Genomic DNA, 24,762 nt, shown 5'->3' with positions numbered 1-24,762 from the left:
CATCCTAGCATCTAGCAACACTAATTCGGATACAAATGGAAATTTTGAAATCCAATTATTTTGTAATTTTATCTCAATACCATATGCTATTGTAAGTAATACTTAAAATCACAATGAACCGATAAAATGGTTTTCAGTCTGTTTATGTTAAATTAATCCAGAACTGAAACAAGTCCATAGGCGTGGATTTTGTTCCATTCTTCTCTCAAACCTGTGAGTCACTTTTACTATAGAAGTGATAACTTTAATTACAAAACAAAATGAGATTTTATCATGAGCTCCTTAATGCAAATTTCTCATGGAAAAATAAAACGCAAAAATTTAAGAAATTCACCTGTATCCGAACGCATTTTCATTGACAAATCACAACGATTTTCGCACGATCAACAACTTTTTCACTTGAGCGAGTCTCGCACGGTAAAGTCGCGATGGAGTTTTTAAATTTTAAATTAATTGTGTGTGCGTTTTTATTGTGCCTATTTGTTAGTGTAAACACGCAATCGGTGCACAGACGTTTTGAATACAAATATTCATTCAAACCACCTTATTTAGCGCAAAAAGATGGATCGGTGCCGTTTTGGGAGTATGGTGGAAGTAAGTGCATGTAGTTTTTGTTACAGTCTATATTAGACGACTGCGCTAAATGTCTTTAAAACCTCATAAATATATCTATCCACCTTTCGGGGCAGTTATACGCTAGTTTTTATTTATAATAATAGAAATATTAAATTAAAAATGCAATGTTTTCAAGTTGCTAATGACATAAAGTAGTATCTTCGACACGTCAGTGAAATCTGTCAAAATAGAAGGAGCTAGCAAGATGAGATTCGGTAAAGGTGTGAGAGAGATACACGTAGGATCATGTTTAAGTTCCACGACAGCAGTCGACGCGGTACTTAAAAGAGACTGAAAATTATTAAATCAAAAAAATTAACTTAAATTGCCATTGTTATATGAGGAATTACTATAATTATTTTATTCCATCTTATCGATTACTTTCGAATCATTTAGTTAAATCAAACTAAAACATAAAATGCCCTGGTCCCTATTAAAGTTATAATATAAATAAGTAATACTTAATTCAGCAATAAAAATTCTAAATTCCAAGAAAAATGTAGAATTATTGTACAGATAATGTAATCGTACAAATATTCGATTTATAATGTGAACCAATCCATATTAAAACTGAATTAATAAAAAAAAGGATTCCAAACATGTAAACTAAGACAGTTTCTTCTAATCTTTTAAAATGAGTGAATTTTTTTAAGAGGTAGCTAGCTACTGGTGGTAGCACCTCTTGTGAGTCCACATGGGTACCTACCACAGCCCCGCCTATTTCTGCCGTGAAGCATTAATATGTTTCAGTTTGAAGGGTTTTGCCATGGTACTAAAAACTGAGATTTAGAACCCATGTCTCAAGATCTATGGGCTGCGGTGATTACTTAAAAAAAGGTGGGCCGTGAGCTCATCCACACATCTTAATAAAAAGTATAAAGGCAACATGAATAGATGCCTTTTTAGTAATTTCACACTTTGTGAATCCTTGACCTCATAGAGGACAGCAGACAGTCCAATATCTTCTTCTTCCCTTCTCTCTACACTTTAAGACCAGTTGGTTAGAATTTATAATGAATACATAAAAAGTAAACAATCATGGAAGGATGGCAGTATTTGCATCATGGTGTCTACAGACTCAAGTAACCCCCAACCAAAAACATTTTCTTAAAGCTAAACTAGAATATTGGATTTTTGTGACTTACAGACATAATTAAAACAACTTTTACAATTGTCTTTCATTTTTAAAGAAATAAATAATATGATCTAAAAAATTAGCTAATCCAAAATGGATATACGGTTAGTTGAAGTGGAAGTAAGATGTATACAACTAGTATATCAGCAAAGTTTCAGTAAGATCTTGGCTTGTCTAGAACTTGCATAAATTCTATACTTGAACGTTTTGGAACCTCTGGGTCTGCGGAGGAACTTCGGTTCCCTCTGTATTTTGTACCGTATGTTCCTTGGGGAGTGCTCTGAGGAATTGTTCGAGATGATACCAGCATCTCGTTTTTACCATCGCACCGCCCGCCACCGGAGTAGAGTTCATCCATACTACCTGGAGCCACTGCGGTCATCCACAGTGCGTTTCCAGAGATCTTTTTTGCCACGTACCATCTGGCTATGGAATGAGCTCCCCTCCACGGTGTTTCCCGAGCGCTATGACATGTCCTTCTTCAAACGAGGCTTGCGGAGAGTATTAAGCGGTAGGCAGCGGCTTAGCTCTGCCCCTGGCATTGCTGAAGTCCATGGGCGACGGTAACCACTCACCATCAGGTGGGCCGTATGCCCGTCTGCCTACAAAGGCAATATAAAAAATTAAAAAAAAACAAATATCTAAAACTGCAGTAGTAAGTTCTTATCATAGAGGTGAGCGTAATTCGCATTGTTAAGGGCACTTTAAACCTATAACAGTGTCGCAAGCCTAATGGCATTCTCCAAATTACGGAGATGGAGACATATTATAGTGAATCCATGGATTCTTCAGGATACCTCAGAAGTTTCGTCCATTACCGTAGCCGATGTAACTATAATAAAAAATGTGAGGTTAAAGCCTTACGCTTTTAGCTTATACTAATTATTCATGAATACTCTGAGATCATAAATTATATTTTTCTTCAAAATGGTAATCTAAGTGTTGCAGTCACAAACTAAAAAAAACCATAACAAGTAGGCGAGTTTCTTTCATAGTTAGTATAGTATTACATTAGTAATACATTAAGAATTATTTCGTCTTCACACTACCTTGTCGAATTGCAATTATTGAAAGTTGAAAAACAATTATGAATGAGTACATGACTGGCTGTTAGTTGCTCAAGGTAATTGGATATATTTTGTGCAGGATTTTTATTACATGTTTCATTTTTTATTCATTATTATATATCATCTGCTGCACATGTTCACTTTAAGTTGTTACAATTGTTAATATTTATGTAAAGTTGAAATGTAATGATGGGGACCCATAATATATGGGTTGTTTAGTGGATACAATGGCAGCATACTAACCCATAGCCCTAATGTATACTTAACGTAAACTTGACTCACACCCAAGCTGTTAAAAACTGCAATTGAGGCCTCAACTTAATATTAATTTCCATTGATCGCCAAATTTAAACATTGTTTCACAAAGTATAAAGTTCAATTTTGATTATTCATCAGATTTTTGTAATAACTACATATGTGTGCTGATATAGGAAAAACATAATTATGTTGACAAATAATAAAATTGTATTTCATCTGAATCATGACTTCAATAAGCAGTTATTGTTTTTAATAGGAATACTGCAAATGTTTGCTTTCAAAAAAATTGTATGAGGTCCATTTAACATGATTTTATGATATATTAAAAATATGATACGGTACTAATATATACACATTTGTGCAATTACATACAAGTTGACAGCCAATTGAAATTGTTTTCGTGTTTTGAATTGAATTTAATTCAGCTCAGCTCATTGCTGACAAATTGAGAGACAGCTTTGAGTGCTTAAGTACTGTGAAATAGGAGTGCTATGACAAATTGCTTGACAATGATCCCATCATGCCCAATTTACCATTGTACTCTCCACCATCAGTGTAGAATTCATCCATACTAAGTGGATGGAACAACAACAACAAACAAAAATATTTTCTATATCATCCGTCTTTAGAATGAATTCCTTACCACAACAAAATAACATATTTATGTTCATTAAAACTTCTCATCCACAATATTAATCAATACTGCATCTGTTAGGCATATATAATTTTAAAACTGTATAATTCTAAACGAGCCATTAATAATTATTCCCATAAGCCTGTTAGCTCTATAGCCAGTAGTCTTCACACGTAAAATACCAGACTGAGACGTACAAACATTATCTGCTTAATAAAATGATAAGAAATATGACATTAATGTCGGGCGTTTATAGAATTATATTAATCATAATTATAATATAGATAATAAGATTATGGCAAGAATATTTAATACACACTAGATACCAGGATATCCTTTATATTGACTGCCTTTTAGTTACTGAAATTGTTAAAATGACAAGGGTTTTGTGTATGGCATGGTGATGTCATAGTAGAAATCTTAATCTGATTCAATTCCTTCAGAATCATGGTACTCGTTGAAGTCCAATAATTCGGGGTACACCACGTGCTGCAGAAATGTTTATATAATTTCCGGTTTGAGACTTCGACGCCACGATCCCTAGTGGAACCTGGGCACGGAAAACTGGTTTTTGTCCAGTATTGTCTCTCTGATGGGTGGAATAGCTAGTAGGTTGTATAACGACGTAGGGAAGATCTTACACCGAGCGTAGACAGACGCGACGGTCTGAATATTATTGTTCGGAACTTGTATATATGCAAGCATATCATGAAAATGTCGTAAGTGAGATTCAGGCATCTGTCAGATATCTTGTGGTCTGTGATGGCTACGTTTTGCCAACGGCCCCTAATTAATGGAGACTCATGTAAACGCGTCACTGAATTTTTAAAAAATGTGTTCTCTTATGTACTTTTTTTAACCCAACAGACGCAATAGCATCAGGGGAGAGCGTCCGTCTCGCGCCGTCGCTTCGAAGCCAGAAGGGGGCTATATGGACCAAACAGCCCATTAACTTTGACTGGTGGGAGGTCGATATCATGTTCAAGATTACCGGCAGAGGCAGAATAGGTGCTGACGGCTTGGTAAGGTCCAATCATTACTTTTTTTAGGTTTCTGCGTTCTGTTGATAAGCGGGCGTGCATGCGGGTCCCACACGCTTCTCACTCGCAAAACGAGATGCATGTATTACTGGAAAACTGTAACTATACTTGAGACCTTAGAACTTGTATCTCAAGGTGGGTGGCGCATCTACGTTGTGGATGTCTATGGGCTCCAGTAACCACTTAACACCAGGTGAGCTGTGAGCTCGTCCACACATCTAAGCAATAAAAAAATAAAAAATAGATTCCAACCAAAAAGAGACGCTAAAAAAACTAGTTTTTATTTTTGTTAAAGAGCCAGCTATCGTATGCGATTTAAAATAATTATTTCATAATTGCATACATACTATTAATTTTTTATTTATCTATATAGATAAAGGCGTAGTCTATATAGATATAGATAAGAGTCGTAGTCTATATAGATTTACTAGCGACCCGCCCTCGCTTCGCTTCGGGAACTGTAATTTATTATTGATAACAGTATTTCTCCACTAATTAATGGATGTTATTATACATATAAACCTTCTTCTATCACTCTATCTATTAAAAAAAACCGCATCAAAATCCGTTGCGTAGTTTTAAAGATTTAAGCATACATAGGGATATAGAAAGCGACTTTGTTTTATCCTATGTAGTGATTTATACAGATAAAGTCGTAGTTCTCGTGTAGATATTTAAAATTATATATCGTATTATTCGCTGATGATACATCATTATTGTTTAAAATTAAACGACATTTGGAAGATTATGACGATGTGAATGATGCTATCTCGCGCGTGGTACATTGGTTTAGTGTTAATAATCTGTTATTAAATAACAAAAAAACAAAATGTATAAAATTTACCACACCTAATGTTAAACAAGTTGACACTAATATTACTGTAAGTGGAGAGACACTGGAGCTTGTGGATTCGACAGTTTTTCTTGGTATAACAGTTGATTCCAAGCTGCAGTGGGGTCCTCACATATGCAAGTTAGCGAGTAGGCTTAGTTCTGCAGCGTTTGCGGTAAAAAAATTACGAATGTATATTAATGAAGATACGGCACGCCTGGTTTATTTTAGTTATTTTCATAGTGTTATGTCCTATGGCATTTTGCTATGGGGCAATGCTGCCGATGTCGAAACGATTTTCATCCTGCAGAAGAGGGCTATTCGTGCTATTTATAATATGCACCCGAGGGAATCCTTGAGGGACAAGTTTAAGGAAATCAAAATTCTAACTTTAGCGTCCCAATACATTTTTGAAAATTTATTGTACGTGCGTAAAAACATTGAAGAATTCCCCAGAGTCTGCGATTTGCACAATGTGAACACTAGGAACAAACATAGGCTTGCGTTGCCGGCGGCTCGAATTAAGAAAATAAGCAACTCTTTTAGGGGGCTGGGTGTACAGCTTTTCAACAAGATCCCACTAAACGTTCAACTACTACCTGTTCATAGATTTAAGAAAACTGTTAAGGAACGTTTGTGCAACAAGGCATATTATAAAGTTAAGGATTATTTACTAGATGGCACTACGTGGGAATGAGGCGCTCGCTCCTGGCCTTTTCATTTTTCATTATTATTATTATTATTTTTAATTGTATTTTTTTGACTTGTTTTTTCTTTTATTGTGAATATTTCTATTTATTTAAAAAAAAAGAAAATATTTGAGAAAAAACAAAAAAAAAAAAAAAGCCCGCTGAGTTTGTTTCGCCGGTTCTTCTCAGGACTGTGGCTTTTTTTGGAACCGGTGGTAGAGTTAACATTGTTATTTGTATTTTGACATTCAACAAGTGTGTCATACTGACATCTAAGTTGAAATAAATGATTTTGAATTTGAATTTGAATTTGAATAGATCGGCAGCGTTATATTCTTCTATATCGTTCCCTCACTGCTGAGGATCGCGACCACATGTAACGTTCCTCCACTGTGTTTAATCATGGGTGGCATGAACCGCATGGTAGAGACTACCACCAAGTGCTTCTCGTAGCCAATTTGACCATGCCTCCAGCACGGGCACCAAAGCCTCGAGGGTGCGCCGGCGGGTGACTGAAGTTTGGCCAAGCTCCTCCAGCAACCGCTCCCTCCACTTTGCGTACGCCAGATGATGCGCAACACTACTAGATCTGACCTAGTGTTATATAGGCAAGATAAAATGCTATCCACGTTCAAGCTTTTTTTACCACCCAGTTTAGAAAACTTTCTTAAAGAAGGACATGTCGGATATGTTAGTGTCCTCCTCGACATGTTAACCGATTACCGGGGCCCATAGACCTTACTACGTAAACGATTCATAAGGACTATACAGGGTGTTACAGAAAAAAACAACTATAAATTACTGTATCTTAATCTGTCCAGAATTTCGGGTAACGAAACGGTTGTCTGGAAGAAACCCCGTCATTATGGATCCTCCTGATCCATTAGCGGTGCTTTTAGGTACCACAAGCACCGGTCACCGTCCTCGTCGAAACCGTCGCTTGCGACGAAGGGCTCGACGAGTGAACTAACCCACAGACACAGCCCACTGAGTTTCTCGCCGGATCTTCTTAGTGGATCGCGTTTCCGATCCGGTGGTAGATTCTGCGAAGCACTGCTCTTGCTAGGGTCAGTGTTAGCAACACTCCGGTTTGAGCCCCGTGAGCTCACCTACACACGTTAGGGTGAAGCTAAAATAGCCTTTCAAGGCTATCAGCATAGGTGGGAAAAAAGGAAGAAATCGCTTTTAGCGATAAGACCGCCTATTGTACAAACGTATCTGCTTGCGGACTGTTTTCTGATGTTAATTGTGTTTTGGTGTCCAATAAAGTATGTTCTCTCTCTCCCCCTTCTCTCCCCCCCCCCTCTTTCTCTCTCCCTCTATCTCTAAATTAAAAAAAAATGTGTTTTCCCTCTCCAGGCGTTCTGGTATACAACACAGCGAGGCGACTACACCGGCGAAGTGTTCGGCTCGTCAGACAAATGGAACGGTCTCGGAGTCATATTCGATTCTTTCGACAATGACAATAAGCACAACAATCCCTACATCATGGCCGTTGTCAATGACGGCACTAAGGTCTTCGATCACAAGAGGTGAGACGTTGTATGACAGCCACTGCTACAGGTTAACGAAAGACCGGTGCACTTGTATTGAATTAGTAGGCGGGTACCATTTCTTGTCAGGGGATGTATCTGACACGTGCTCACGAATGACATGAACATTGAAGAAAAATCATTAAGTAAAAAAAAATTGTGCCCGTGTATCTGAGGTGCACTTGAAAGAAGTGAAACTTCTTTTGCGGTTTATATATAGTATTTGTGGTTTTCTTCATTGTTTATCCTTAAATCAAATTTCTCTTGTAATATTGAATGCTGTGTATAAGAGAAACGACCTTTGCACCTTTACATATTATATTTTAAATTATATACATATACTAGAAAATGTTTTTTTTTTCAAATCATTCATTAAAAACAAAATATAAGATAGTTAATATGTTATTGCCATCTACAGGAGCAATGATAAACTAATAACATGCCATCTAATGGCCGACGTCCGTAAACAGAAGGTCGCGAGACGCTCTGTCTATCTTCTCACTCTCTTGCGAGTTAAATTTTACTCCCCACGTACCTAAAGAAGTTTCACTTCTATAAACAAAACTACTCAGCTTCCGAGGGGTCCAGCTAACACCAGGATGGGACGTTAGTTTGTTTATACACTATAGCAATAAAAGGACCGGCCGTGACTTGGAACTCCATTCTTTCAGTGACGGCACCACTCAGCTCCTGTCCGGATGTCTGCGCGACTTCAGGAACAAGCCGTTCCCGACCCGGGCCAAGATAGAATACTACATGAACACGTTAACTGTCTACTTCCACAACGGTAATGCTCTTTTGGACCTTAGATACACTGTGGTTTGTCATTTGCTCTCAGCATTAGGGGGACTTTTTGGCGGGAACGCGAGAAGTGAGGTTGTGTGATTTGTTTTATTTTGTCTATTCAATGTTTCTTCAGGTTTAAATGTGTAATAACGGTAGTTTATTAACTGATTAATATCAGTGGGGAAAATGAAACAAAGCCGCTGGAGGTAACTTTTCGGGATCCTCCAAAAAGTCCATTGAAAAAATCTCAGTAAATGACCACCATTTTACTTTTATTTCATCCCATATCATCTCATTTAATTTAATTTCATCCCAGTTGATTAATGTCTCAAATTAATCATCTTCATTTCATTTCATTTCACTCCATATTTTAATTTTTCATAAAAAATAAGAATATAAATTAAAATAAGACGTGACTTAAAGGTCTTAGTTACCAAGTCATAAAATCACTTAAAAAAATCTCAGTATTAGCGGGAAACTCTCATTCAGGATTAATAAGTCTAGTAATTAAACTAAAATTTCAATTTTATGTTGACCTTAAATCGGCGCGCGAATCTTGTTCAAATGACGTCAGGTCACACCTGCGCCTTGAGGGATTTCAATGGGTGTGCCAATGCTGCACGCCACAATACTATCACTGCACACTTATCTGATATGTCTCTTCGTGCTGACAAAGTTTCCTGAGAACTTCTACTGGTGGTAGGGCTTATTGTGAGCCCACACTGGTAGGTACCACCACTCTGCCTATTTCTGCCCGGAAGCAGCAATAAGTTCTGGTTTTAACAGTGACATTAATATTGATGATATTTATGGGCTCCGGTAATTGCTTAACACTACTGGGTGGGTAGAGAGTCTAAAAGAAACAAGTTTCCAATATGTAGGAAATTCATTGTATTTGTATGTGGTTGAAATATTAGCAATCGAGGAATGAATTGCCTTTAGGTGGGTGGCGCATTTACGTTGTAGTTGTCTATGGGCTCCAGTAACCACTTAACACCAGGTGGACTGTGAGCTCGTCCACACATCGTACCAGGTAATTGGTACCAGGAGCGTGGGGCGTCCTCCAACCAGGTGGATCGACGGCTTAGTGCGCACAGCGAGAAGTCGTTGGACGCGGAAGGCGGAGGACCGCATTCTGGGGAAGGCCTATGTCCAGCAGTGGGCAGATAAAGGCTGATGATGATGAAGATGAGGAATGAATAAGATAACTATACTGAGACCTTAGAACTCAATATCTAAAGATGGCGGCATTTACGTTGTCTATGGGCTCCAGTAACCTCTTAACACCAGGCGGGCTGTGAGCTCTTTCATCCATCTAAGCAATAAAAAAAATGAGCGTCGGTTCACGTGTCCGCAGGAATGACGAACAACGAGCAGGACTACGAGCTGTGCTTCCGCGCCGAGAACGTGGTGCTGCCCCGGGGCGGACACTTCGGTCTGTCGGCCGCCACCGGGGGGCTGGCCGACGACCACGACGTCATCCACTTCCTCACCACCGCTCTCTACTCCACGCAGCAACCAGGTATAGAACATCTCTACTCTTTTAAGACGCGACATTTATCTTTGTAATTAAAGGTGCCTTATATTTGGTATCACCATCAGGGACGTCTTAAACTAGGATGGGGCCCTTGGGCACACAAGAATTTGAGGCCCTTTTGGAAAGTAAAAAAGCGAATTATAATAACATTTTTTACTGAGTATGAGTATTTATTATAGGTAATCAAATACAGTATGATATAATATGTCATTAATGATATAAGAATGCAGGTTTTTTGGTTACGATTTCGATAACTGTTTCTTTCGGGATTTCTGTTGAGCAAAATCTTCTATTATAGGCGTATATGCCTTGTAAATACCTTCTGATTACTGATTTGTGAAAAAAGTGTATTGTGCCCGACAAAAATGTTTTGAGAATAAGCGTGTGAGAGAAATTGTCGGTCTTTCGGGGCCCCCTGAGAATGAGGGCCCTGGGCACGGGCCCCGTGTGCCCTTATGGTAAAGACGGTATTGATCACCATCAAGAGTCCGATGTTTTTAATTAAACTTCAATTATAAAGCTTACTCCATTCACATAGCTGAAGAACTTGTTTTGTTATAATACTTCCTTTAAAAGTTATAAAATGGTGAGCTTAACTCAACAATTGAGTTATCTACCAGCTAACCGTTCTTAAAGACGGAGAGCTTTACATAATATAGCTTTACATACATACTTTGATTTATTTTTTCTAAATGTTAACCTTAAAATGGTTCTTCTGTGAAGTTGCAAAAAATGTCACTTAAACTAAATATCCTTTCATCACTCGATATATTGGAACAAATATAATCCGACATCAGGTGTAGGTACTTCTTCCACAATGACATATATATGTCGGCGGCAGCGCCAGGGATGGCTGAGCGGTAGTTTCGTCATCACTCGTATTCGATTGAACTCAGTTTAGTAAATAAAGCTTTTTAATAATAATTAGTGAAACTCAACACACACAACTTTCACAATGACAGGATAAACCGACAGTTTCGTTGCACATACCGACAGACCGACTGACTGACTGCCAGAGACTCACTGACTGAGACGGACCGACCGTCCGATACGGACTGAATGACTGTCTGACACGGAATGCCACGACTCTGTCCACGTACCGCCATTTTATACTGTGGCGCCACGTAGTGTACCCTACATTTTGTGACATTTATCAACACAACATTTCATCATTTAAAATAATAGTCAAAACAACTTCTTAATATTACTAAAAGTCGTTATCCACGACACGGCCATTCTGACACGTCACACGTCCTCGTGTGATGGTTAACCTACAATCAAAAACATCCACGAGAACACTTGTTCCGCTCGATCACTCCTGACTATACTTACTTTACGACTTATCGGAAAATTTAAAAGTCATCAAATAATTTTTATTCTAAACACAAATTCTATAACGACATTGAAAGATTACACAAACGGAAATAAGTGATTTACTACTGCTGCAAGTTCTCCCCATACAATTCATGTACACAGTAACTAAGTCATCCCTGTGACTACAAGTGTTCAATGATAGTCATCCCTGTGACTACAAGTGTTCAATGATAGTCATCCCTGTGACTACAAGTGTTCAATGATAGTCATCCCTGTGACTACAAGTGTTCAATGATAGTCATCCCTGTGACTACAAGTGTTCAATGATAGTCATCCCTGTGACTACAAGTGTTCAATGATAGTCATCCCTGTGACTACAAGTGTTCAATGATAGTCATCCCTGTGACTACAAGTGTTCAATGATAGTCATCCCTGTGACTACAAGTGTTCAATGATAGTCATCCCTGTGACTACAAGTGTTCAATGATAGTCATCCCTGTGACTACAAGTGTTCAATGATAGTCATCCCTGTGACTACAAGTGTTCAATGATAGTCATCCCTGTGACTACAAGTGTTCAATGATAGTCATCCCTGTGACCCTAATCGACAGTCATCCCTGTGACCCTAATCGACAGTCATCCCTGTGACCCTAATCGACAGTCATCCCTGTGACCCTAATCGACAGTCATCCCTGTGACCCTAATCGACAGTCATCCCTGTGACCCTAATCGACAGTCATCCCTGTGACCCTAATCGACAGTCATCCCTGTGACCCTAATCGACAGTCATCCCTGTGACCCTAATCGACAGTCATCCCTGTGACCCTAATCGACAGTCATCCCTGTGACTCTAATCGACAGTCATCCCTGTGACTCTAATCGACAGTCATCCCTGTGACTCTAATCGACAGTCTCTTTATGAGAACCATCGCATATAGATTTCTCGACAAGAGAACATTCGGCACCAGATTCCAAATAAAAATAAAACGACTCACCAGATTTTTCTCATTTACCAAAATATCCGATGTTACGCAGCTACCGGCACGTCACGGCGTCGCTCCGCTGCTGCGTTGCTCGCAGCCGTCGATGACATCGCGCCATCAATTTGCCTCTGCGGCAACTCGTGGCAATGTTTTTGCTTAGATGGGTGGACTATGCACGAGCTCACACCCGGTGCCATGTAGTTATTGGACCCCACAGACATCCACAACGCAAACGCGTCATCCATCCCGAGATACAAGTTCCAAGGTCTTAGCACAGCTACAACCGCTGCCCCACCATTCAAACCGAAATACACACTGCTTCACGGCAGAAATAGGCAGGGTGATGGTACCCGTGCGGTCGATGGCACTATACGGAGCACCCGTCTGGTGTCACGTCCTTACCCACGATAAAGTCGCCGCGCTGCGACGCCGGCAGCGCGCGATCGCAGTCAGAGTTATTCAAGGATACCTCACAGTCTCCTACGAGGCGGCGCGCCCTAGCGCAAGTGTAGCCGGAGCGCGGGGGCTCCAATCTCGGCAGTCCGTGCTAGAGGCGTGGTCTCGTCGTTTGGCGGACCCGTCGGCCGACCTCCGTACCGTCGAGGTGATCTGCCTGGTTCTCGCGGACTGGGTGGGCCGCGACCGCGGAACTCTCACCTCCGGTTACCTGTGCAGACTCACAAGACATTTTACCACCACGCAAACTTTTTACCACAGCAAATCTTACCAGCCACCACGCAAACTACAATTTTACGGGTTCCACCTCTCCTACACGATGTTACTCCCACACTGCGGAAGCCAACCGCAAACACTTGTCAAGCACGCACTTCACCAGAAAAACTGGCATCCGCCAGCGGGACCCGAACCCCGCCGCATCGCCAGACACGAACGCACCGGACGTCTTATCTTACAGGTCACGATGACTTCAGATGTGTCCATTTTTCTTCCCCACGGAAACTTGCTTGCTTTCTTGTTTGCTTGCTTGTTGTCAAATCCGCGACAACGTGATAAGCCACCGCCTTTCAGGGCCCCACTGAAGACTACAATGAGCTATGCACCATCCAGTAGACGTTCATCGAGGTACATATCAACCATAGCGCACCAAGCACATGGATCGGCATCTGTCTGTTCCCGATGAATTTTCGACCCGTGATCTCAGATATCGTTACTGGTATTCTGATTTCTGATCTGCATCATGTTTTTTTCGCTGTACTTCGAATATGTTCAAACACGTCACGCCATTGAGAGTAGAGTCCTGATCCCACTTCTGATGTCGGCGGCAGCGCCAGGGATGGCTGAGCGGTAGTTTCGTCATCACTCGTATTCGATTGAACTCAGTTTAGTAAATAAAGCTTTTTAATAATAATTAGTGAAACTCAACACACACAACTTTCACAATGACAGGATAAACCGACAGTTTCGTTGCACATACCGACAGACCGACTGACTGACTGCCAGAGACTCACTGACTGAGACGGACCGACCGTCCGATACGGACTGAATGACTGTCTGACACGGAATGCCACGACTCTGTCCACGTACCGCCATTTTATACTGTGGCGCCACGTAGTGTACCCTACATTTTGTGACATTTATCAACACAACATTTCATCATTTAAAATAATAGTCAAAACAACTTCTTAATATTACTAAAAGTCGTTATCCACGACATATACATTATATACACAGTACATAGATGCGCCTGGTGCGCCCGTGCTATCATATGTCGTGTTGTAAACGCGCAATGATAATCGAAGTCGGCTCGCACACGTCACGCGAGTTCGTTGACCCCAGGTACCGGCTGATCACATGATATATATATGACGGAGGAGGGACAGTGACGGAATGTCTTTAAAAAGTGTGACGTCACCATTGCTGACGTCACGGTCATTAAGTTCTCGACGATGACTCATGTTTGGGCTTCCAAAACAAAACTTCACGAGAACTGCGTATATTGCACGAGAAGCATAACAACGTTACAGAGAGATCCGTACTGTACTACGGCTCGGACACGAATGACTAAGCGCTAGATAGTACGGCCGTATTTATAGGTTTTGGCACACGTCAGCGTGTTTACAAGTTTTTAAAGTATTGAAATTACAATAAAAGGGACTGTTTAACATTAATTTCTTATCTTAACAAACACAGAGTAATTAGTTGATGACCAGATGGTCCGATTATCACATTGAATCATTATTATTTTTACAATAGGTAGGTAAATAGTCATATTTGCGCCGACATATATATATATATATATACCTAGTCAGGTCATAAGTATTGTCACACAGTAAAAACTTTTCTTTTAGAATGCTGGCCACAAAAAAGTTTATTGAATTCGAATTTAGAATTGTTCATGAAAATAAAAAAGGTATACTTTTAGAATTTTACTCATTTTTAAATATGGAGTGGACGCTTAAAGAAGACCGTGTTGCAGTTATTGCGTTGCATCGTTGTGGTTACGCGCCAATTCAAATTTTTAACATACTGAAAAATTTGAATATAACCAAAAGATTCGTTTATCGTACCATCAAACGATACAATGAAGACTCTAGTGTAGATGACAGGTCAAGAAGTGGTCGCCCTCGGTCTGTTAGGACTCCAGCAGTGATAAAAGCTGTGAAGGCGCGAATTCAAAGAAATCCCAAACGTAAGTAGAAACTGTTGGACCTTCAGATGGGGTTAAGCAGAACCACGGTGAAAAGGGTGTTAAATGAAGACTTAGGGCTTCGGGCATATCGAAGAAAAACAGGACATCGTTTGAATGCTCGTCTAATGGACCTGAGACTGAAGAGATGCCGCGCTTTGTTGAAGCGGTACGTGGGAAAAAAATATCGGGAAATTCTTTTTTCGGATGAAAAAATTTATACCGTAGGAGAGAGCTACAACAAACAAAATGATAAGGTGTATGCACACAGTAGTGAAGAAGCGAACAACCGTATTCCGCGTGTCCAATGAGGTCATTTTCCATCCTCGCTCATGGTATGGTTGGGAGTTTCTTATTGGGGCCTAACAGAGGTATATTTTTGTGAGAAAGGTGTAAAAAAGAATGCAGTTGTGTATCAAAATACAGTCCTCACGAACCTTGTGGAACCTGTTTCTCATACCATGTTCAATAACAGGCACTGGGTATTCCAACAAGATTCGGCACCAGCTCATAGAGCGAAGAGCACACAAGACTGGCTGGCGGCGCGTGAAATCGACTTCATCCGGCACGAAGACTGGCCTTCCTCCAGTCCAGATTTGAATCCGTTAGATTACAAGATATGGCAACACTTGGAGGAAAAGGCGTGCTCAAAGCCTCATCTCAATTTGGAGTCACTCAAGACATCCTTGATTAAGGCAGCCGCCGATATTGACATGGACCTCGTTCGTGCTGCGATAGACGACTGGCCGCGCAGATTGAAGGCCTGTATTCAAAATCACGGAGGTCATTTTTAATAAACTTTAATGTCATAAGAATCTATGTTTTGTTAAGTTCATTTTGGTATATGAATGGTTACATAATGAATAAACTTGTTTCAATTATTTTACATTAAACATGTGACAGAATTTATGACCTGACTAGGTATATATAAGACTATTTATTATATTTCTTCTTAAAGCAAAACACTATGTGATTCATCTAAAACAGTATTTTATTTATTAAATTACAGATATCTTTTACTTAAAAAATATCAACTAATGAAATAACTACTAACCTAAAACGGAGAATCAACAATCAAATGTTCATGCTTTACTATTCTTATATTCAAATTTGAATCGTCCTTTTCCCCTTTTACAATAAAGCAAATTCACAAAGACTTTTAATGAATTATATATTTTTATACCGATCGAAGAAAAAAAAAAACACGTTTATTTCTTTGTCCGACTTGTGGCTCCCTCTTGTGGTTGAATGCTGAACTGATACATACCCAAATATTAATGTTTCTGTCAACGTCAACACAATGCTTACATATATAGCTCAATAATGTGCACCCTATGTAGAATATAGTAACAGTCACTTTGCTCAGCCTCTCCGTTACTGCAGGCGGTTCAGTTTTATCTTCAACTTTATCAACATTGAGGCTGTCGTTAGCCCTTGCTCGCCCACCTGTCCTGGTGAAACTGGAAAGGCCTCCGGGCCACCAGTAATACTTCAAACATAAAAAAAAAAAAAAATACATGTGTGCAATTCACACGTGGTAGAAGTGAAACCTTCCAAAATTAAAATACAATTATCCTAAACGTCTCAAGTATATGTAAAATTTTGTCATTAGTAAATAATTGTAAGGTAGCGCCCTCTGTGAATTGATATTTTAATTTCACGTATAATCCTAAATTAAAATTCACTACAAGAGCTTTCATATACACGTTAATATTAAAAAATCTCACAGATGGCGCTGTATTAAATAGTATGTATTTTTCTGTCTCATTCTTTGTATTTGTGTCTCTTACCTGTCGTTTTTTCCGTTGCATCCGGTTTGAAATCACAACGATTTTAAAGAAGTTTTCACTTCAAAAGATTCTGATATGTGTAGAATGTTCTCGGTGGACGCGTCCGCAGAGAGGTCCGCGTAGAATCTAGCTGTGGTATCGACGCGCAATCCCTTAGCTCTGTTCTTTTTGATCTTCTTTATTATTTTTTTGGTACGTTCTTGGCGTTGTACATGCGTATTTCTAAATTCGGTTTCGTTGTATTCGCGCCCCGTTTCTTCGGCTCCAACTCCGGATTCGATACGATTGTCCCGTCATTAGCTCTCGGTCTACGTGTGATCTTGTTCGAGCCACAGTTCCAACATTCGGATTCGATTTTCTCGCCGCCCCTAGTCTCTGTTCTATCGGACTATATAGCTCAATGCTGTGCACCCTATGTAGAATATAGTAACAGTCCACCGAGAAGTAAACCCGTGTTATTTTGATCAAGGCACCCAGCAGATCAGCTCTGATGAACAGCAGAAACTGTCTCAAGAATATCAGGAGTACCAGAAGAAACTGGAACAGCAGAAGGAGGAATACAGGAAGGAACATCCCGATGAGGTACGGATCAACGTCTAGTAACTATACTGAGACCATAGAACTCATATCTCAGGGTGAGTGGCGGCATTTACGTTGTAGATGTCTATGGGCTCTAGTGACCACTTAACACTTCACTGGTGGTAGGACATCTTGTGAGTCCGCGCGGGTAGGTACCACCTATTTTTGCCGTGTAGTAGCAATGCGTTTCGGTTTGAAAGGTGAGGCAGCCGTTGTAACTACACTGAGACCTTAGAACTTATATCTTATGTCCATGGGCTTCAGTAACTACTTAATACCAGGTGGGCTGTCAGCTCGTCAGCCCTTCTAAGCAATAAAAAAAAAAAAAAAAAATCAAAACCGTTGATTTACTTTTGGGTGCCAAACCTGCATTTGTCCCTTTCTGTGTTGTAGGTGCGCGACAAGGACGGCGAGTTCGACGACTGGTTCGAGTCGGACGGGCAGCGCGAGCTGAGGCAGATCTTCCAAGGACAGGCGCAGATACACGACGTGCTGAGGGACTTGAACAAGAAAGTTGACGAGGTACGCCGGTAGATGGCGCTGTTTTACATTTTTCGTCGCGCTCGTCGCGTATTATACAGTTGAGGCTTGGATTTAGCTCAAGTGTCAAGGTGGGTGGTGGCATTCAGGCAGTCATAGATAATGCACATAAATTAGTTATATATAAGCAACTTAAGCACTCAACAAAAATGTTTACGGGCGTCGGCCACTAGATGGCTTCGCTTCGATTAGTTTCTCATTGCTCCTGTAGATGGCAGTAGCATATTACCTATATTTTATTTTTAAAGAAGGATTTTGCAAATTTTCAGAAGCCACAAATTTATAAAATTTAATCAACTTGTCTATAACAAATAAATGCTTGTATGATTTATTAATTTTTTTATTTTCTGTGTTTAGTTATACTGATTGAATGCCTTAACTTTAACATACAAGTTTAGGGGCATCCGCTACTAGATGTCGCTAGTTTCCATACAGAAAAAATTACAAAAAATGTTTGTCTTAAAGTATCGCAGTTTCAAAGCCTTGCAGGCAGTGATGCTTCTGAGCTTCAGTAATAGCTGTGAGCTAGTACAAAAATAAAAAATCAATATATCAGTCGACTATTATCAAAGCCGGCAATGTGACTTTTGGTCAATTATTGGTAAATCAGAAAAACGAATTATTGACTTAGTATTCCATTGGCAGTCACAAAACTCTTCTGAACGACATCTTAGATAAATAACAGGTTAAGTATTAACCTTTATTTAATGCAGGTTTTGAACCGTATTCTTTGAAGGAGACGATTATATTCAAATCAATCTGTATTGACATATCAATAACATTTTTTTGTCCAAATGCACAGATTGCCACCTTTGATAATAGACGACTCATATAAAACAATTTTACACTGCCACAACCACATCATACTTTCATCATTGTCTTGCTCCTAATGGTTTTCTGAAAGAAAGTGACAAGATCGCTCACTATATATTTTTTCTTCAGTTAATGATTAGTAATTTACTGGTGGTAGGACCTCTTGAGAGTCCGCGCGGGTAGGTACCACCGCCCTGCCTATTTCTGACGTGAAGCAGAAAACAGATATTAGAACTATTTTCTTAAGGTAGGTGGCGGCAATTACGTTGTAGATGTCTATGGGTTCCGGTAACCATTTCGCATCGGGTGGGCTGTGAGCTCATCCTAAGCAATAAAACAACATACACATACAAATATACATTTTTGGGTAGTTATATCTATAGAACTAGTGACCCACCCGCCCTCGCTTCGCTTCGGAAACTGTAATTTATTATTGATTTATCCACTATTTAATGGATGTTATTATACATATAAACATTCCTCTTCAATCACTCTATCTATTAAAAAAAACCGCATCAAAATCCGTTGCGTAGTTTTAAAGATTTAAGCATACATAGAGACAGACAGATATAGGGACAGAGAAAGCGACTTTGTTTTATACTATGTAGTGATGCGCTATTATGCCGGTCAGAGTTATATTATTATTGTCCTATGTTCCAGGTGATTGGCAAACAGATGAACTCCATGTCAATGCTCACGGCAGTGTACAGCCAGGCCCAGGGACAGCCCCAACAGGTCGCCCCGGGACAGATCCCTCAACAGGTACACAATATACACAGCGTACTACTATAGTGTTAACGAATCAACGTCGCGTCATACATTGACGGCTGTGATTGGCCAACGATGACGTCATATCGCACGAACCAATCACAAAACAGGAAACGCAATAGTGGCACCAATAATAATTGTAAAAATAAAAAAAATATATTACACGAAGAAAAAAGATGGACGCGCATGTCAATTTATTTTGTAAAACATTAAAAAAATAATATAATGACCATTTGAAAAAGTTAACGCATTTATTCATTTTCTTGGCCACCTCAAGATACCTCTAAGAAATAGACGCAATATATATAGCTTTTAAAGTATTCACAGAAAATATCATATTATTAAGACTGTCTGTCGATTATATTTTTTTATAATTATTATAATAATAATTATTATTTATTTCTCTCTTAAAGGTATTATATAGTACAAATACAAATAAGAATGAACCTTATAATTTATTTTGTAAGCCTTTGAAAGAGCTGATGTCTGTACTAGGTTCAAAGACCTGTATTACTGATCTCCAGATCTCGATACATTGCTCGCTTACAAAATTAGAATTTGAGTTGTGGAATATTTATGAATTGAATCACAAACTTTGAATTTCAAGCGTTCCTACCCTTTTATGTAGCTAATATAAGATTTTGTCAATGCGGCCGTTTACTGTGGCCTCAAATGACGTCACACATAATGAAGTCGTGCACGCCACGCTGTGTAAATTTGTGGTGATAGTCTATATATATAAAAATGAATTGCTGTTCGTTAGTCTCACTAAAACTCGAGAACGGCTGGACCGATTTGGCTAATTTTGGTCTTGATTTACTTGTGAAAATCTAGGGAAGGTTTAAAAGGTAGATAAATATGAAAAAGCTCGGAATTAAATAAAAATGACAATTTTGTTTTTCCTTTGATGTGTCCCCCGTCGGGCGGATTTTGTTTGTTTTAAGTTTATTTTATTCAAAAGCTTAGGACTTTTATTTATCGATTGAGACACTACGAAGTATGCCGGGTCAGCTAGTGATATTATAAAAGGGCTGCCCGTTTGTCTATTGTCATCCAGTGGATAGCACAATAGTATTCACCGAGATGGGGCAGGTCATCTGTTTGTAATGTCCCGCTGATGCCATTTGTGTTTTGCCGTTACAGATGCCGAGTATGCCGATCGGCCGCCACGACTGGGACGCGCTGGTGGCCAACAATCAGCTCATGATCAACACCATAGCCGAGCTCAAGTGGGTGTTGCCTTACTATTTCATTTTTATTTTTCCTACCTAAGCTGATGGTCTAGAGAGATCATGTCAGCGTCGCCGGGCTAGTAGGTGAGCTCACGGGGCTCAAACCTGACGACGTTGCTAACACTGACCCTAGCAACAGCCGTGCTTCGCGGAATCTACCACCGGATCGGAAACGCGACCCACTATGGGTTAATTTACGATGACCGGTGCTTGTTGTACCTAAAAGCACCGTTAGTGGATCGGGAGGATCCGAGATGACGTGTTTTGGGCGACGTCGACTGTTTACCATTCTGTCCGCAGGATCGGGAATGTAGTTACCGGCGGCCACGATGAGAGGGTTCTCGTGTCGTGCCGCTTTATCGAAGTGGTTGTCTTACTGCTGTGCGAAGTGTAATATGCCGCGTGCCTTGAGGCGTGAGGTCGATTTCTCAGTTGCGTTGCACCGGCGGCTGCTCCGACATCATCACCAACCTATTCCTGCCTTGAAGAGGGGCTTGAAGAGTTAGACAATGGTATCTGGCGTGCGCTAAAAAGATACCCATTATCAATGGACCTGGACTCTGGCGTTCATCACTAGATCAAAAATTGAACAGATTTTTTTGTATTCCAAATAAATATCCCTCGCATCCTTGGTTCCCGCACAGTCTCTACACAGACAGACCTGAAGGTCCTGACGGGTCAGATAAACGTATTCGCTAATTTCCACCAGGGGCTTCGTGATCGAGGTGGCTCGCAAGTCTGACTCGCTGCTGGCGGCCAGCGGCGGTACTGCTGCGGGGGGCGGCATCAACCCTCAGTTCCTGACAGAGTTGAGGGACTCCATCACCAACATCAAGCAGACTGTCGGCGGCGTCTCGCAAAGGTGAGCACTAAGCTGTTTCTTGCTACCTAACATCTGAGTAATCACTCCGACGTAATCACTCCGGTTAGACATGTGTAAGTAATGTGAGCCATGTAGTACGCGTAATATAGCGCGACCGCGTACTGTAATAACCTATTACCCGACAAAATTCAGCATGTCACATAACACTAAACATGTTTTTTTTTAGGGGATTTTATGACCTGGTAACTAAGACCTTTAAGTCGTATCTTATTTTAATTTGTATTCTTATTTTTTATGAAAAATTATAATATGGAGTGAAATGAAATGAAGGTGATTAATTTAAGACATTAATCAACTGGGATGAAATAATAATATAATCTCAGTAAAATTGTGGTCATTTACTGAGATTGAGAGTGAGCTCACGGGACTCAAACCTGATGACCATCAATAAACTTGACACATCGTATCCATTAATAAGTCACTGCGAACATCGGATACCAGTTTTTTCTGTTTAATTTATATTTTGAATGCGCATATAGTCAGCACTATTAAGATTTGTGTGCAACGCCATCTATCGACGAATAACTAAATCATTTTTTTCAAAAAATTCGAATAGTTGACTGACTGTATAAGCGGATTTAAACTTTAGGTGCTAAGTTTTTTTTTGTTGCTTAGATGGGTGGACGAGCTCACAGCGCACCTGGTGTTAAGTGGTCACTGGAGCCCATAGACATCTACAACGTAAATGCGCCACCCACCTTGAGATATAAGTTCTAAGGTCTCAGTATAGTTAACGGCTGCCCCACCCTTCAAACCGAAACGCATTACTGCTTCACGGCAGAAATAGGCAGGGTGGTGGTACCTACCCGTGCGGACTCACAAGAGGTCCTACCACCAGCAATTACGCAAATTATAATTTTGCGGGTTTCATTTTTATTACACGATGTTATTCCTTCAGCGTGGAAGTCAATCGTGAACATTTGTTAAGTACGTATTTCATTAGAAAAATTGGTACCCGCCTGCGGGGTTTGAACACCGGTGCATCGCTTCAACGCGAATGCACCGGACGTCTTATCCTTTAGGCCACGACGACGACAGAAACTATTAAAAAGCTATTTAAAATGTTTTTCCGTGCTTCAGGTTAATGGCCCAGGCGCAGGTAGCCCCGCCTCCGTGCCCTGCCGCGACCTGCGCTAGTTTCACCGCCATCCTGCTGGTGGCAGCGATGCAATTAGCGCTCATGTTCATATATGCTCTGTACAAGTAAGTAACTTGATGCTGGAAATACGAAATACAAATAAACTCTGAATTAGGTACCATTAGCTTACCTATTTCTCACTCATCTGGAACAATAAAAAAGGCCGGTAATTTCTCATCTATACTAATATTATAAAGCTGAAGAGTTTGTTTGTTTGAACGCGCTAATCTCCGGAACTACTGGTCCGATGTGAAAAAACTCTTTTAGTGTTAATTAGCCCATTTATTGAGGAAGGCTATAGGCTATATATCACGCTAAGACTAATACAAATGGAGCACCAATAAAGAATGCTTCAAAATATTTTCACTATCTACGTAAATGAAGTGGGGGGTAAAATTTAGCGTTGTGCCAAAGTAACTATACAACGCGGACGGAGTCGCGGGCAAAAGCTAGTTTATATATAAAATTTAACCAAAAATATTTACTCTACTCTTTTTTTTTCAGAGAGAGGAAAGAGGCCCAAGCAAAGAAATTCTTCTAAACTGAAAGTCTGTAATTAAATTCTATCTATATTTTATCTGTGGTATGTTGGCGGTGTGACCAGACTGCTCACTGTCTATTTGGTATAGTGTTGAGAGTCTATTAATCACAGTCCCGAGTTATATTTAAATCATTGCACGAAGTCATGCTCACTGGTGCTCAAAATGTGTTGAATATTAAACAAATAAAATCCTTGTGATTTTTATATCCGGAAATACAAAAATAAGTGTCAGACTCATAGATAAAAAATAAATAGGATCTAATCAAATTGTCCTTAGTTTAAAAAAAATCGTGGATACCAAAATATTGTGTTGGGGTTTTGTACTTTAAACATATAAATGGTGTAATCAATGTTCCGCTGTCATCTTGTAGACTCACTGTGTGTCACCACGTGACAAATGTGCTTAGTTCGAGTTTTTTAACGTTCTCGATAGCGTAAAAGTTAACTTGTATGAAGTTGGAACGTTTGCCTACGTTTGCCGCTAGGGGCGCTGTTCCAACTGCATACATATTTGAGTTAACTTTGACGCTATCGTTGCTAGGTCATGCGACTTGATTGGTCCTAGGTTGGAAATACGGTTCGCTTGGTTGTGCATATATTCACCATCAACCTAAAATTGCATGAGTTCTTTCTCGAAGGACTTTTCTCGATATATTGTCACAAAACGGTTTCAATGTAGTTTGACACATTGTGGTATCTGTGGTTCGTATTAAAACAAAACCTTTTTACTGTTCTGTGCGTGTGAAGGAGATGAGACTATTTGTAAATATTACTAGTACGACTTTTTTGTTTGTGTCTCTTAGGAATTTAATTATTATTTTTCATAAATATTTTTTATTTATTTTTGTTACCTTTTTTTTTTTCTTTAATTTATTTTGTACGTTTGTGGCTATCCGTGGTTTCAGATTAAAATAATTCAATGCAGTTTATTAATTTTATAATATATATGTATGTATTTGGATAAATGATTTAGCTAGCTTCGAAAATTCGTGTCAATGGCGGTTCCGAGAGTTACATAATATTTCAGGTTTATAGAACTCGCGTCACAGGTGACTGTGACCAATTACTAGTATAAATGAACGAGTGAGGTGACACTAAAAATCTAGTTGTGTGTCTCTTTCTTGAGGTCTTTTTTTTGACTTGAGTTTTGCTGAAGTATTCTTTACTTGTTAGATTCGCGTCAGAATGTGGAAATGTGAATGTGTAAAAATGGTTGTAATTAAAAAAATATTTTTTGAAAAATTGTGTTTTATTTTATATTGAATATGTAAAGTAACAGTAATATATACGTATCTATTATCATGTACGTTGTTAAAATACTTCTAAAAACTTTGTATAGATTTTTTTCCTAAACATGGACATTTGCGTTACTTGACTAAGCATTGTAGAAATAAATATTGTTCTTTAAACTA

At 39.5% G+C, this 24,762-nt stretch overlaps 1 protein-coding gene across 1 annotated transcript; it reads left to right on the top strand.

Moving 5' to 3' along the window:
- The first annotated feature begins 341 nt into the window (after window positions 1-341).
- Window positions 342-24,592, top strand: LOC101737155 (protein ERGIC-53). The gene is made up of 12 exons (XM_038015550.2): window positions 342-594; window positions 4,577-4,731; window positions 7,630-7,802; window positions 8,474-8,589; window positions 9,946-10,110; window positions 17,326-17,438; window positions 17,829-17,957; window positions 19,449-19,550; window positions 20,700-20,785; window positions 21,498-21,650; window positions 22,752-22,874; window positions 23,314-24,592. Exons 1-12 carry the CDS (start codon window positions 429-431, stop codon window positions 23,348-23,350), a joined length of 1,518 nt encoding a protein of 505 aa, XP_037871478.1. The 5' UTR covers window positions 342-428; the 3' UTR covers window positions 23,351-24,592.
- The last annotated feature ends 170 nt before the right edge of the window (window positions 24,593-24,762 follow it).

The sequence above is a fragment of the Bombyx mori genome, chromosome 2 (genome assembly GCF_030269925.1).
Source record: "Bombyx mori chromosome 2, ASM3026992v2".
In the NCBI taxonomy this organism is placed as follows: domain Eukaryota; kingdom Metazoa; phylum Arthropoda; class Insecta; order Lepidoptera; family Bombycidae; genus Bombyx; species Bombyx mori.
Note: the sequence above shows the minus strand (reverse complement) of the source record. Positions and strands in the feature narration are given on the sequence as shown.